General features: G+C 40.0%; 1 protein-coding gene across 7 annotated transcripts in view; it reads left to right on the top strand.

The window, feature by feature from the left end:
* Window positions 1-104: 104 nt before the first annotated feature.
* Window positions 105-16188, top strand: part of itga8 (integrin, alpha 8) — a 77157-nt gene continuing 61073 nt past the window's right edge. Inside the window, exons 1-9 of one of the 7 annotated variants that reach the window (XM_055163263.1) lie at window positions 105-1979; window positions 2062-2142; window positions 2212-2716; window positions 2831-2894; window positions 2974-4215; window positions 4579-4709; window positions 8736-8836; window positions 10413-10536; window positions 15454-15515. In XM_055163263.1, coding sequence (XP_055019238.1) covers window positions 4022-4215; window positions 4579-4709; window positions 8736-8836; window positions 10413-10536; window positions 15454-15515 — 612 coding nt within the window. In that variant the 5' untranslated portion in view covers window positions 105-1979; window positions 2062-2142; window positions 2212-2716; window positions 2831-2894; window positions 2974-4021. Of the gene's footprint in view, window positions 1980-2061; window positions 2143-2211; window positions 4216-4578; window positions 4710-8735; window positions 8837-10412; window positions 10537-15453; window positions 15516-16188 lie in introns of all 7 variants that reach the window. The other 6 variants (XM_055163259.1, XM_055163260.1, XM_055163262.1 and 3 more) reach the window with 6 other exon arrangements.

The following is a 16188-nucleotide window of genomic DNA, read 5'->3' as shown; positions in this document are numbered from 1 at the left end:
ACATCTTTCGACACCTTGGGTTTCAGGATGTCTAAGGTCTTTCTGGGGCAAGTCCATTCTAAATCACCAGTGAGGGTCCAGCGTCTCTAAATCACAGAGATACTAAATCCTGAAGATGTATTTACTCTGGGTAACTCAAAACTATACAAATAGATAGAATGTTAAACACAACAGAACATGTAACAATGTGACAAGAGTTGGAGTCGATTTTCCATTTTATTGAAGATTCAACTTGATACTCGATACAGTTTTTGATCCCGTGATGATAATTAAAAACACTCTTTCTTTAGACCATAGAATGTAATTTTAATACTACAATGTGGCCTTTTGTCCAAGTAATCCCTCAATTGTCCAGTTAGGTTCTGTAGTGGTCCGTGGGTTCAATATCATCCTAAAACTATTCAGGAAAGGTTCATTTCTATCCAGTGAATGTGTTTTTTTAGTACTGACACCTACACAAATGAGTATTTACTAAGGATGTAACGATATCCAACTCTCGGTACGATATTGTCATGATATGCATCTCACGGTATTTATTGTGATATTTTGGAGAGGCTAATATAATTGTAGATAGGACACATTTCTGCTTTTAAAATACCTTGACAAGATTTTGGTGTGAATTATTTTCATCATAATCCCAAGAATTCAAGTAAAAAACATATCTCTTCATGTTGTCTGCACTGAAATGAATCATGGGATATGTAGTTTCCCATGTTCATAAGCTGTTGCTACTATAACCCATGCATTTAAACAAAGGAGCTTGTAATTCAATATATTGTGACAGCCTGTGATATTATTATGAGACTTTTACGATACGATATCATGATATTTCGGTTATTGTTACATCCCTATTATTTACTTTCACTAGAATTTTTGGTATAGATTTTTGATACTTTTGACAAACCTGGTGCACCGTAAATATCAAATTTTAATCTGCTGCGTGGATGTACTGATGTAAGTTTTTTAACAAAAGTTGCACTAATTCAGTTAAAGCAGCAGTGTATTATGTTTCGTACATTTGCTTTGGCCCAATTGACTTTCCTTTTCACTGTTTGTCCCCTGAGATACGTTTGGACTGTGTTCACCCATGACTCCAGTGTATTAGTAAACAAACATACAGCTAGAATCAATGACTGTATCTGATCTGGCGGGGATCGGACTGGCTACCCTCTGGTTCACAGACAAATACTTATCCAACTGAGCCTAAAAATGACTGGACTTTGCATGGCTGACTGATTTAAAAGCACTCCACATTGTTTAAATATTTAGCACTGATTTCTCTGCCCTAGCCTGTCGGTATCCATACTATGGAGTTATTGTAGTATTGGCAGGGGAGTGTGTGTTTAATGGATTCCTCTAATGGATCAAGGATGTGGGCCTAATCTGGCATAACAGTGCGCGATACAGTCTCATTATGAGTTTGTAAAAGGGACGGAGGCTGCAGTGTGTAAAAGCAGCACTGTGTTGTGTCTTACAGAGATGTGTGCTTTAATCAATGCGGAAAGACCTGCTGTAAATCTGCAGATCTGAAAACACGGAGTGACTTAGAAGCGCGTAACCTGAACAGTATGCGACTTAATGTGCGTATTTGGAGGAAACTCAATATCTGTGTGAAATGTATCTGATTCAGGACAGTGAGAAAAATGATTACAAGCAACAATTACATGCATAATATCTAAACATACTTTATACATACGACACAAGATCAGCCGTTTAGAGCTTCAGTGCAGCTACGGCCAGTGTTGTTTATAAAGTCAACAGGGCAGGAGCATGCTGTCTATTCTCAAACTTGATACTCTTTCTTTTTTATTAGGCACATTTACATAGAACTCCGGCAAAAATCAGCTCCAGGTCCCAAAATGATTAGCTCAAATCAGCGAACTCTCATGGGCGTGACATCAGGCAGGTCAGACAGTCCAGTACAGACTATGGGGCCCACAGCGACGTTTGATCCACCCCTGTATATCTGTGCCATCAATGTAATCACACTTTCATTATGAACTTAATCAGCAGTGTTCATTCTAATAATAACTGCTGTATTTCCACTGCATTTTGTTCCAGTGTATGCATGCTACAGAAAGGGCTCAGGAGCAAAGTCTGTATTGACCATGGCCTCTTCATTATACGCCACTGCTAACTCTGGTATGTTTGCATTGCTTTGTGCTATATTTTTTTTATTAATGTGCATTTTCCTATCTCAAATACATAAAGGAAAAGAAGAAGAATGTTCCCTTTTGATTCCTGCACTGTCTATATACAAAAGTTTTATCTACAAACCTCCTCCAGCATGTCTCCTTGACGATTTTAAGGCAAACACCCCAGCAGCCAGAGAGAAGGTGTCTACTCCCTTGGCCCGGACAGACTGACAGCTGCAGACAGATATGATTTGACAAAGCATGTGAGTATTATAGCATTTACATTTTTGAACAACTTACTGTCTCTGGTCCTGGACTCATGATTTGGTCCTGGTTTGAGCTTCGGTTTTGTCCTTGACTATTGTGGATTTTCATCATAGACTGTATCTGTTCTTTGGATTTAGGTAAAATCCATTGAAGAAGAACAGACCAGTTTTACTTGAACTTTTTATATTGAGACGGGTCAAAAAGCAATAAAGAGTGGGACGTCATTCAAAAAAAGTCTTCTGTGAATGGAAAGATGAGTGAGGGACAGAGGGGGGGAAATTTTTCCTTTTGGCAAGTCAGGGCTGTTTCATGAGGTATTATTATCAATTCTTTTGACACAAAGCATAACCCTAATGGCAAAAATTCAAATAAGTCTGCTTTTATTCCCCACAAATGAAAAACATAAATCGTTCTGTTTTAATTTACAGTGGCTTGAATGGAGAGCTTGACAGATTTAAGGCTTGGGTGTCCAAAAATGTCTTAAAAATAATGGTATGTCCAAGTTGTTTCACATGAACTATTAACACGCAGTTGTTTTGTCAGTGAACACATTTATTCTTATTATTTGCAGTTAACAGCACCATCTTATAAATTTTTGGTTGGTTAGATTTGCCAAAATACCAGAGTACAACCAATTGAATACACTGTGGAGCAATCCTGGAACATATCACGTGATCAGTTCAGTCTCAAAACGAGGGAAACTCATCATCCACTATCGGGGAATCCGAAACGTGCACGCAAAGTTGCAGTTTCGCCGGGCTCTCGTTCAAAAATGTGGATTTAGTAGCCTCTCGTGACCCGGCTGTCACGTCTTCATCACGTATGAGATTATTTTCAACATAAACGACGTGCGTTGCGTCAAAAGTTTCGCTGGGTGACGAGTGAAATGGAAAGCCAGGCCAAACTGCTACTGGCTTCACATATTTTTCCTTCTCGGCCGACATAATAATTAGTGACACAATTACACGCAATTATTCACGAGGGAAGGAGGCAGTGGTTTAATAATTGAGGAAGGAACTCGCCAATCTTACACCCGAAGATTTAGAGAGAGATATTGTAACTTATGCGTCAATAACTTAACTATTAATTTGATAGTAACTAGGATTTTTTTTTAAAAAGATGCCGAACCGTGCGTAAACTAAAATTATTGCATAAAACGTGCTAAATAAATGCATTGATCGTCATATTCTTGCTTAACAATGATAACCTATTCTATTTTCATGTAATATGTTTGGGATTGTTGCCAAAATAGTTCCAGAAACTCCGTCGCCTGCGCCCTAAAAGGAGCCGTGACGCGCCAGGCTCATTGCGCGCTCAGATGTGGTTTGTGCCTGCTTGTGTGTGTGTGTGTGTGTGTGTGAGAGAGAGAGGGGGGTAAAGTTTTGTACAGAGGGCGGGGGCGAGGCTGTGTAGTGTAGTCTGGCTCTGGACAGACCTGGTGCTGCGACCGGTTCAAGGAGGCTGTCAGAAGTAGCCTGCGGTTGAGGGGAGAGCTCGGGTTAGGCGCACCAGTAAAACGCACGGCTCGGGACAGAACTACCTCACCTGCGCGGAGGAGGGGGGCACGCTCTCATCCACTACTACTTCTCTGATTGGGAATAGTCTGCAGAAAGCTGGGGATGGAGTGCACGCGGGACTTTATTTCCTCCGCTGGGATGTTTATTCTCGGATTGATAGCGGTGCTTTCTCCGGCGCCAAATGCAGTGTGGAGTTTTAACCTTTACGCACAGCATCCTAGCGTTTATAAGGGACCCGAAGGAAGTTATTTTGGTTATTCTGTGGACTTCTATCAACCTACTACGGACAGCAACACGTGAGTACTTACTTATAACTTAATGTTATTACAACTCTAGCCTCCCATTCAAACTTCTTCCCACTCAAAAGGCATTTGAATACGCACATGAATTTGTGTTGTAGCCTGCTTACAAGTCTCCATCATTTTTTGTTAAGTTATTCCACTGCTTGGACCATATCCTGGCATGGGGCAAAGAAAGCATGGACCACTCAGATTACCACAGCACACAACTAATCATTATTAAAACAGAAGGAAAGCGATCTGAATGACTTAGCCACAATGTGCGCACATGTTACGGATGGATTGTATATGAGAATGTACGGCTTGCATTGCATACTACTTCTGCATGCTTTTTTCTTGTCTTTTTTTCCCCCCAATTAGGGTAAGCGTGCTGGTGGGGGCTCCAAAGGCAAACACATCCCAGCCGGGGATCGTGGAGGCAGGGGCTGTCTACTACTGCCCTTGGCCTGGACAGACTGACAGCTGCAGACAGATACCTTTTGACAATGCAAGTGAGTAGTACAACATTTTAATTAACCATTTTGGGCTAACTTTTTACTGTTTCTATGGGCACTTTGTGGTTTGATCCTGATTCTGTCGTATTATAGTCTTGTTTTGGTCCTGTTTTAGTTCCGGATTTAGTCCCCGTTCAGTCCCAATTTTGATACAGCCTGTGTGCAAGAAAGAACAGTGATCTGCATTCAGTTGCCATGGGGTTTGTACCCCAGATGCCCTTCCTCATGCATCTGTCTCCATATTTAGGCTTGGGACCGGCACAATTGGTACTCTGGTCTCTTGTGATCGCTGGCTTCTTTTTATTTTGGCCAGTCTTTGGTCTTCTATCACCTGGATATAATAGTTTAGCAATATATAACAGATTTGAGAGCTTTATTGGAAAAGTAGCCATAAAATTTTATTGGTTTACGCTTGGTTTTGGTCTATAAACTCCAAGGATGGATCATGCCCAAAATGTCTGTCTGGTATGTTCAAGTATATATGTTAATACTAGTATCATGTAAAGTTGGCAGACACAATGATTGAGATAAAACATATGGGGCTCTTTAACTTCATCTCATAAAAAGGTGCTTAGTTTTGTGTTGATTACGCCTGTCTATTTATTATCATCAGTGTCTCTCACGCACTCCTTTCCATGTAAGTGTGTGCATGAGATAGAGGGAGAGGGAGATAGAGGGGGAGAGAGAAAGAGAGACAGAGGGAGAGAGAGAGAGAGAGTAGGGAGACAATGTGAGACCAGAAGGGGGGTAACTGTATGCACATGGGAATTTAGTCCCCTTTAGATGAAAAAGGGGTGAGGTCTGCTTTTTATTAGATGCTGCAAAATGCATCTGTGTCTCTTTTTCTTTCTCTGTTCTCCATCTTTCTATTTTTATCATTTTCTATAGGCTTTTTAGATTAAAACTTTCTCGGTACTATATGTTGTCATGTTGTTTGTTGTTTGTTGTTAGTTGACAGAACTGTCTTCGCTCTCTGATGGGAACCTTAGTAGTCTGCCAGGAAAACATATTGGCGACATATTGTCAGTAAACGCCAATAAATCAGATATGTGTAGAATAGTAGGAACAGGTTTCAGATGTTGAATTTGCTATGGTAGCAGACTCTGGTGGCAACAGTAGCCAGTAAGTATTTGAAACATGTAAGTCAAGGTGTTTAGTTTTTATATGTAACTTCTTCAGAGATGTTTCTTAAAGTCGTAACGACAAATCATCTGCCCCTTGTGTACGATGATTTACATATTGATTTACTTTTCTTTTTACATCAGATGCTCTGTTGCGCTGTGTTGAAATACAAAGTTAGTTAGCTTAAAGTTAAAGGTGCGCTGTTATTTTTCTGTTTTCCACCTTTTATTAGCCAGGCTGGTGCCACCTAGTGCCTCCGCTCAATTTAATTTCTCTTCAGCGACTAGGTCAGGAATCAGAATACACTAGACGGTTTGCAAAAACCCCGGAAGTGCAAGTTCGGGCACCAGCCAATCAGCGAAGAGCCATACATTCTCTGTTGACAAAGATTCCCAAAATCGAGGATTTAAAGCCAGAACAAAGAGAATATTTGGTGAATTTTATCAGGGGGGGGGGGGGGGTCCTTCTTCCTACGGGATTTGGGAAAAGCCTAATATACCAGTTAGCCCCGTTAGCGGTGCATTACATACATCATGACCAAATAGCAGCAATTGGTTAAATTAAATGGTACCCTCCTATCGTCGAGCGAACAAATCCTAATGCTGTGAAGTGAGACCGGCTGATGAACCCAGGCTAACTGTTTGTGTCCATGAAGATGTGATTGTTTGAACAAGTAGTTCAGATCTGCAGGGAGACAAGCATCACATTAAGAAGGCACATTTTTCAAGGCATTATAAACACACAATTAATAAAAAACGATGGGACTTATCTCAATGGGGACAACAGGTGCCAGACCCTCTCCTGGAATAGTTTCTTTAATATTGAATCCAGAGCATCAAGGTCAAAGTAGTGTCACCAATTATTCCTAACTTTGACCAGTTTCTCTTTCCTTTTTTACTTTCTCTCTTGATGTAAAGTGCTCATACTATATTGGCAGTTTTAGTAGACCAAGGACTAAACACTAAAGATGTGAGAATGGAAAGCGCGGGAGGTGCTGGATGATTGATGATAGTGGCCACGCTGGTTTTGTCTACAGTTTCACGGAGCCATTAAAACAGGTAGATGTATTCATTGTTGTAAAAATGTGCAGGACTGGTGACCATCTGTGCGTACTGTTACTGTAGTGCCTCCACTGCATGCGTCAGCTTCACGTGGGTCCAATTATGTGAGCTGGCGTACCTGAGGGGTGCGCGGCCACAGTGACGTTAGGCAGAAGCCACGCCACTCTGAGCTGCTGGGGGTGGGGGAGGGGTATAAACGGTCACACCTCCAAAAAGGGGCCAGATAGATTTCACATGGGTCATAGAGAGATCTGAGGCTTGTGTTGTACATTCTGACTTAGCTGCTTTCAATAAATGGTTTATAGTGTTATACTGGTGTATTCAGATCCTTGAGTGACACAGGTGGAGTGTGTTGCTCAAAGGCACACATACATACCAGTGTTGATCTGTTGTTTTCTGATTCTTTTATGTGCTTTTTAGTGAGCAGTGTTTCCCTTTCACTTGTGTCCCTCTACATTTATCGACACATCTTTATCCTAACTAAGAGTACGCTGTGACCGGCTACAAATAGCTTTACGTACAAAATAACCATCTGAAAAATACAAATCAGTTATTAAATTTTGCATATACATTACCGGTGTAAAAGTTTTAGAACAACCTGATTTTTCCAGTCATTTATTGCAATTCAAGTCGTGCAAGTCCAATGAAGAGCTTGAAATGGTACGAAGGTAAGAACTGAACAGCCAGAGGTTAAGAAAAAAGATAAAAGATAACAAAACACAAGTCCAAGCTCTGCCAAAACTACCTCAGGAAAAAAGAACAAGATGGTGAGCTTGAAAACACGGAGTGTCCAACACAGTCTCCAGACGAAAACCCCATCGAGCTGGTTTGGGATGAACTAGACAGAAGAGTGAAAGCCAAGCACCCTACAAGTGCCACACATTTATGGGAACTTCTGCAACAAACTTGGGAAGAACTTTCTGAAGAATATTTGATTTCTATTGTAAAAAAACAAAACAAGCCATGAGTGTGTTCAGCTGTTATATCTGCCAAAGGTGGACACTTTCATGAATCAAAAGTTTAGAATATGTTTTGGTCAACAGTAAACGTGGTGTTCTAAAATATTTGACCAGTAGTGTAAATTTTTTGCATAGATCTACTAAGGCATTTATGAGGAGAGCGCCCCGAAACATGCACTTTGACATTGGGTCTTTTACATAGTTCATTTTTTTATAATAGATATAATATTGTACCACAGTGACCTTATAAATTTGGTCTTAAATGGGATGTTTTCTGAGTCGGCCTCCTTCTTTTGACCACTTTGGCCAGTTTCCCCCACTCTCCTAAATAATGAAATCAGAATACATACTCCATAATGCAAAAGTTTATTACTACAAGTCCAACAGGAAGTGAGTCGATTTGTGCAAATTAAGTGTTTATTGGTGAACGCTCTCTGTAGCAATAACATCGTCCGTCTAGGATTTAAAGACACTGGAAAATCTCTCCAACAAAGTGAAGACACATTGAACCAGGCCAAACGTGACACTTTATTGTGGAGTGTTTGTGGATATGAACTTCATGTGTGCGTTGGATGCTGGAAAGGTTTAATGCTGCAGGCTCTTTTAGGTTTAGTGTTGTTCTATTTTATGAGAAAGTTCCAAAACTCGTATCCCCAGCAAATGCCTGTCTCTGGGGGGCATATGTTGTTTTGATGTTTGTTGCACACAGACCTCTTTAAAGATGTTTTGCTATGCCTTATCGGGGACAACTGTTTTCCATCTAAACTGCTCGGTCTCTCCTCCAGGCCACAGTCAATATCAGCTTTTATAGGCTCTATTATGAAATGTCTTTTGCTCTGGTCTGGTTTTATTGTGCTCGTTTCCGCTCTGTGTGTCTGCAGATAACCGAATGATAAAGGTAAACGGCACTCGGGAGCCACTGGAATTCAAGTCTCATCAGTGGTTTGGGGCTTCGGTCAGGACGCACAGAGAGAAAGTAGTGGTGAGTAGATTTGGATATCACATTACAGTTATTCTAGGTCACTATTTAAATTATATTACCTTTCAAGTACCTTTGTGTTGTCTTCAAATGGTAACTTATTCTGAAAGTTCACTCCATGATTGCTGAATCCACCTGTCACTCAATTACAATATGACAGAGGCAAAGCTACAGCACTGAATCCAGTGTTGCATCGATTAATCTGAATAATTGTGACAAGTTCACTCTTAAAATATCATAATCGTATTTTAATCATCGCTAATCGTTAACTGAACTTCAAGCTGAAAATCATTTTTGAATGTTTTGTGGACCAGCATTATAACAGATGAGTCATACCCTCCATTTATCTGCCAAAACTGAAAAAAAAAAAAATGTTAATGTATTAATCTTGCATAGATTGGATGTAGTTTACTTTTTTATTTTAGTCTGCTGTAGAATTTTCTGTTAATTTCAGGCAAATAATTCCTTCCTATTTTGAAGGTATTTGTGAGGAGGTCCTTTCCCCACTGAAAAGATAATATTTTGATAGCCATAGTTTGAAATCCATGAATAGCTTTGTATGTTTTTATAGATTAAAACTATAAAAAAAACATTATTTTGATTCTTATCCTTTTAAACATACGACCAGTTACTGCCTGGCTGTTTAACTCTCTGCTACAGTGATATACTAATCCGTGTATCATTCGTTCATTCGTTTTTCAATATAAAACCAAAAATAAGAAAACGAAAAAACAACTGTTTTCTTCGTTATTTGTCTCCAAAACCAAAATGAAAAAACGGATAACTATTCGTTTTTTCAGTTTTCGAACGGCCCAGTCTCAGTAGCGCTCTGGTCCCGGTCTGGTCCCGGTCTGGTCCCGGACCTGGTCCATTTGAACCAAAAGCTCTTAGTTCGATTCATTTTCATTGGTCTGAATGCGTCAGTCGGATGGCTTTGCACCACCTCGGTAACCAGCCGCGGTTCTTGAGCGCGGAGGACCAGAGAGCCGCTCTGTCCCGGTCTCAGTCCTGCTCTGGTCTCGGTCTGGTCTTGGACCTGGATCCGTCCTGATTCAGTCCGTATGCGGTGAGACTGGGACCAGACCGGGACCAGAGCGGCCCTGAGACCGAGACCGAGACAAGACCAGGACCAGACCGGGACCAGACCGGAGGCTCAGAGCCCACGGCAGGGCCGGAGCTCGAAGCTGAGGCTCGGACCCCGTGGAGGCCCGGAGTCAAAGCTCGGAGTCCGCCCTGGTCCCGGTCTGGTCCCGGTCTCAGTCCCGCTCTGGTCTCGGACCTGGATCAGTCCTAGTTCAGTCCGTACCCGGTGCAAAAGTCCGGCATCGCAGTCACGGAAGTCACGTAAACGGGAAACGGCCGTTATCCGTTTTTTCCATTCTTCATTTAAACACAAAATCGAAAACTGAAAAAACGAATCGTTATCCATTTTTTCATTTTGGTTTTGGAGACAAATAACGAAGAAAACAGTTGTTTTTTCGTTTTCTTATTTTTGGTTTTATATTGAAAAACGAATGAACGAATGATACACGGATTTATACTAAATACATTGTGTGTTTTGTGTGTTTTCTGTGTCTAGGCGTGTGCCCCTCTGTACCACTGGCGCACGGTGAAGCTGGGCGGGGAGCAGGACCCGGTGGGGACCTGTTATGTGGCAGTGCAGAACTTCAGCGCCTACGCAGAATACTCCCCCTGCAGAACCAGTCAGTCTACGTCTGCCTCGTCTCAAATTCTCTGCCCCCTTTCCTCTCTATCCTCAGCTGCAAATACCATCTCTCAGCCTGAATTATGCAATACACCTACCTAAGCCCCCAAATCCTATTCAAACAAAGTATATAGTAATAATAAAAGTCATATGTACTTAGAATCAGTAATGACTCATAGATTTGTTCATTCTTTGATTCTATATTTCATCTTTAAAGGTCATAACAGCTTTACGACATCTTAAAATGCTGTTACCCCCTCAAAAACATACCTGCAATTGTGTTTTGTTTCATTCACACATGTTTGAGTAATCCTTTATTATTACGCTGTCTATGACTGCATTTATATGACGACTGTCTGAACAGAAGACACAAAAGTGGCATTGTGTCTTCACTTTTTATTTCTCATTTAGACGAGCGTTTTCGGGAGGAAATCTACATGCATACGGTGACGCGAAAGTATGTGGAATTCGATTGGGTGTGTTTATACTTAAAGCAACAAGGGCATCTTTGGACATAAGGAAGTTTTCACACCACGCATTTTCATCAGCTATTCCTTCCACAAAGTTGTCCCACCATCGACTGGTTCTCTTAGGTCTCGTTCATAGCCGTCTGACTCGCCTGCGATGAACTGGTGCATCCAGAATTTGATAGAGGTGACTGCAGATCCTTCTCTGTTCACTAATAGTATCTCTGCATATTCTGTACATTTGTTGCGATGCCTCCTGTAAGTTTAATAGAGCTGCCATAGCAGCTTGAAGGTCTGATGCATGGAAATGATGCAACATGTTTGTTTCTGTGTACTGTATGTATGTGACGCAAACATGTATGCGACGTGAGCAGATGTGGTCAGAGTTTTGCATCTTGGGCAGTGTAGACAGAAATGCTACGGCGGAGTGTACTCAACCCTTCCACTCTGGAGGGTGGTTTCAGCCTTTTGCGTTTTTAAGCCCCAAAAACACCATCACTGTCTAAACGAAAGGCATTTGTGATTAAATATTCTGTTGTTTTTACCCGCAGGCATTCTCGTGTAAACAGGCCCTACATCTCTAAAGCTCAAAATGCTCCGTTCCACCTTGTTATGTAATGAAGTGGTAGGTTTTGAGTTAACAGCTGCAGTACCTTTCAGTAGAGATGAGCAATTCCATGGCTGAAATCATCCAAATGATTCAAGTGAAGGTGTATGGAGTTTAAAAACTCAGTGGAGCACTTTCTGTATTGACATGACAAGGTAGAACAGATGGAGAGAGAGAAAAACTAAATATGCAGGATTTGTTAAACATGTGGGAATGAAATTAAATAAAACTCAATTCCAGGTACAACATTATAATGTCGATCAGAAAATACTGTGAACACAAATCATTATTCTTAACACATTTTCTGAAAGTAATCTACATTATTCATTATCTCTTATACTTTCTTGTTTAATTACAGCCTCATGCACATCCCGTCTCTTCTTGTTATGTTCTTGTGACTCCAATATAGTCCACTTGTTACCAAATTAACTCATTTGCAAAGGATGTTTTCATTTACAGTCTTGTATATTTGACATACATTTACAACCTTTATCAACAACGAGTCTGTTATAGAAACTCTAAACTGTGATTAATGAAAAAAGTTGAGGGTGCATTTAAAAACTGCATTATTTTCAGTACTGTTACAACCTCTATAACTGTCTCCAACTATATTTCTACACATACCATTCAGTAAATATTTATGTAAAAGCACTAGTTTGGAGTTTGAAAGAGTCGACTAAATAGTTTACCTTCCCTCCATACTGTTTACAGGGGAATTGATTTTATAAGCTTATATCATAAACTGTTAGAGTATTTTATTTTAGTTGGCGTTGACGTTGTATTTCGCTGCCCGGTGTCATGCGTTGCTATGGCAGCTGTGGGATAATTTGTCAGTCTGACACTTTATCTCTTCCCCTCTATGGTCCTCTTCATGTTGTCATCAGTTCTCTAAAGAGGACCCCTTTTTTTCTCTCTCTGATTTTTATCTTTCTCTCTCTCTTTCCTCGACCCCTCTCACCCCTGCCGCTGATACAGGGATTCCTCCAAAAGTGAGATAAGGGAAAATGTGTGTTATCAACTTGCACATCATAAACGGCACTTCAAAAGACAGGGAATTATAGTTTAAACTATGGTCTACTTTGAGCCAAAAATCCCCTACTGCCCAAATACACTCACTCCAGACATTATAAAAGTGTTTATGTCAGTGCGGACTAATCAAGACAAGAGTAATTGAGTTGTAAACTGGATTGTTCTCAGGGGTATGGACTGCCTGACATAATAACACTGTGAGCTACAGTATAAAGTTAAAACTGTTGTTGTTGGATTAAAGGGCCCATATTACGCTATTTTATGATCCATGTTATAACGCTGTTTCCTCGTCACAAACGTATCTGGAGTTATGTTTTGTTTTCATTCACGTTTAACACAAACGCTGCATATTTAGATCTTCTCTTAAACAGAAAACACTCCGCTGTGTTCTTAAACTCCGCACACATCTTCACTAGAATCATTTGGATGATTTCAGCCCTGTAATCGACAATCTCTACTGAACAAAAGCTAAAAGGTAGCTGTTAACTTGAAAACTGCTTCTTCATGACATCACAAGGTGGAACAAAGCTTTTTGATCTCTGGAGATGTAGACAGACAAATAATAAAGGATTACTGAAGCATGTGTGAATGAAGCAAAAAACAACTCCAGATTTGCTTTTGATGAGGTAACAACATTATAACACCTTTGGCCTTTAAGTAATATTATTATGCCCATAATTTCACAATTTTATGACACTGCATACAGCATGATAAAGACACACTATGCGACTTTTCTGGTGATGGGCCCACCACCTACTTGTCTCCATGGAGATGTTGCTGCTTTGTTTGTATGTTCCACAGTATAGGGTTCCCACTCTTTTTCACTGACAAAATTTAAAAACGTTTCCATGACTTTTTCATGACTTTTTATGACTTTACGGCACCTACATATGTAGAATTGATCATACTTTTAGGGCTAAATATGAAATGTTAACACTTTCCACTCACCTTATGGTTTTGTATTATACTTTTTTAACATTTAAAATACTGTCAGTGCATTTATTGTCGTCTCTTTTAAACAGAACATGCATTCATTCGGAAATAATCATAATAGCCTAATGAGAACTTAACAGAACGCTGTAGTTGCGTGACAGAGATATTAAAATTCCATGACTTTTCCAAAATTTTCATTGAATTTACAAAATTTCATGACTTTTCCAGACCCAGAAAATGACATTTTCAATTTCCATGACTTGCCCAGGATTTCCATGACTGTGGGAACCCTGAGTATTGTGTTTGTTTGATTTATATGTGTTTTGTTTTAATGCTAGAAATACTCAAAAGCATGTATTCCATGATTGGGCTTGCCTCTCCACAGATCTGACTTGTAATTAGCGGTGTTGGTGGCACACAGGGAGTTTAAGGAACATTCTAGGCAAAGAAATAACTGACCCTTCACTGGAAAAGTTTCATAGAGCACTTGTAATAAACTGTGGAAATAGTAGCTACACAGTAAAGATGATCCCTCACAAATGTGGATCTTAAATATTTTTTACAATTAGTCCATATTTAAATTATTGTGACAGGTCTACTCAAGGGCAATGTACCTTTCCACAGATCTTAACACAGCACTTACCACATGTATGGTCATTTGCTGTGAAAATCTTGGTTAAACCTACAGAGAATACACGCTGTAGCTCCTAACTGTGTTTATGTATGCATATATCGAGTCACGCGCATCATTAAGCCTCACCTCGGGCTGGCTCTCAGACAACACCAGAGACCAGCCAGTGTTTGCAAAGAGCTGTACAGTCAGATGAAGTCATTTAAACAGAAACACACCTAAGCACATTTGGTGTAAAGCTTGTTTTGTTAGGTGTCAAAGACAATTGGGATATTAAAGTTAATATGAAACACACTTTTAGTTTCAGAGCTCATTAGGAACGTTTTAATCTTGCTTTTTAACTGCTTTTCATTACACGTTTATGGTACTTTGACTGGAAATCACATGTTGCAAATATTTAACATCTCAGTCCTGATTGGTGAATGACTCTTGACTGTGATTGGACAGTTATGGAGGCAGCAGTGGCATCAGTCATCAGCTTTGGCACTGTTTATCCCTGCACACTTGACACTTGCCCCAAACAGAGGCTGACATTTTTCTGGTTATATCACAGCTAATCCATCACAACAGCTGCTGGAAATACACTGTTAAAGATAATGTGGTTTATATGTGTAGAAAACATACCTAGTTATTAATAATCCCCGGCCTGGCCAGTCTTCTACCTTACGTTCAAAAGCAGGTGGATCTGGAAAAGACCTTAAAGAGCATCAAACTGTCGTCCATATTTGGGAAGGTCCAGCCAAAGCCACCACTTTGTAACCTCTGTTGAATATTCTCTTATCACTCAAACAAATATAACTCATTTTAAAACTTTAGGGGGCAGGAGTGCTACTTGGATGTGCAGCGATTGTGCAAAGTTGTCCTTTTGGTGCTCTTCAATGTAGGGACCAGTCTCAAATACAACGTTGAAAAAGCTGAGACACTCAAAAAGTACAAAATCATTAAAAACCTTTAATACCACGTGGCAGATAAGGCATTGACGTGATTATAACTTATTTTACCTCAGATAAATAAGAGTTTAGTGCTTTGCTTCACGGCCATTGGAAATTGGGGAGAGAAGATTTGACCCACACATCTTTGTAAAATCATGTGGTATATCTTTGAATCTAGCCAGGCAGAAATAATTGAGATGAGGTTTTATTTAAGTAAAATATAGATAATAATATTAATACATGAGACTTTAGTTGCACTTACTCAACTTAAACTCAGATTTTGTGTGTGTGTGTGTGTGTTTTTTTTTTTTTTCAGGTGACCCAGATCCAGAGGGACAGGGTTTTTGCCAGGCCGGCTTCAGCGTGGACTTCACAAAGGTAAACATGAAACAAACACTTTGTCAAATCCATTTTCCTGCAAGACCACAGCACACATGTCCTCTCTTAAGTGCACACACAATCCTCCCTTTTGAGATTTATGGACCACCTCAGGATGACAGAGTTTGTCCCCTGAGACCCCTCCTTTTCTGACATGACCCATCGACTGAAAACACAATAGAGAAGAGACACATTCACGTGAAACGCATTCTTTCACTGTACGCTCGCTCTCACCTTTGGCCTCTGAACCCCAAATCCAACTTTGCCCTTGTGTACAGGAAACGCTCCTTCTTCTCAGGATGGTAACAAGCTAAACTGTATACACACTTATACATAAACATGAACACCACTTTGAACAAGATCAATGCATTAAATTACAAATATCCATTGTCAAAATTATATGTTGTCTATCTTTGTACATTTACTTCACTTCTATGTATGTGTATGCCATTTGTTTTAGTTTCAATTATGTGTTGTTGTTTTGTGTTTCTTATATTTAGTGATAAACACGTATGCAAATCGTTATTTTTAATTGCAATTCACTGAAAACCTCAATATTGATCTTAAAATACCTAATCTAAAGATGTCCATTGACCTCCTAGCGGTACTTCACTGAAGCCAGCCGCAGATTTTATATTTGCACATGTTTATTTTTTAAAACATTTTTGTCCAT

The sequence above is a fragment of the Boleophthalmus pectinirostris genome, unplaced genomic scaffold (assembly GCF_026225935.1).
Source record: "Boleophthalmus pectinirostris isolate CB_2022bp ecotype Guang Dong unplaced genomic scaffold, ASM2622593v1 HiC_scaffold_6, whole genome shotgun sequence".
Lineage (NCBI taxonomy): Eukaryota > Metazoa > Chordata > Actinopteri > Gobiiformes > Gobiidae > Boleophthalmus > Boleophthalmus pectinirostris.
The sequence above is the reverse complement of the archived record's forward strand: the minus strand, read 5'-3'. Positions and strand labels throughout refer to the sequence as shown.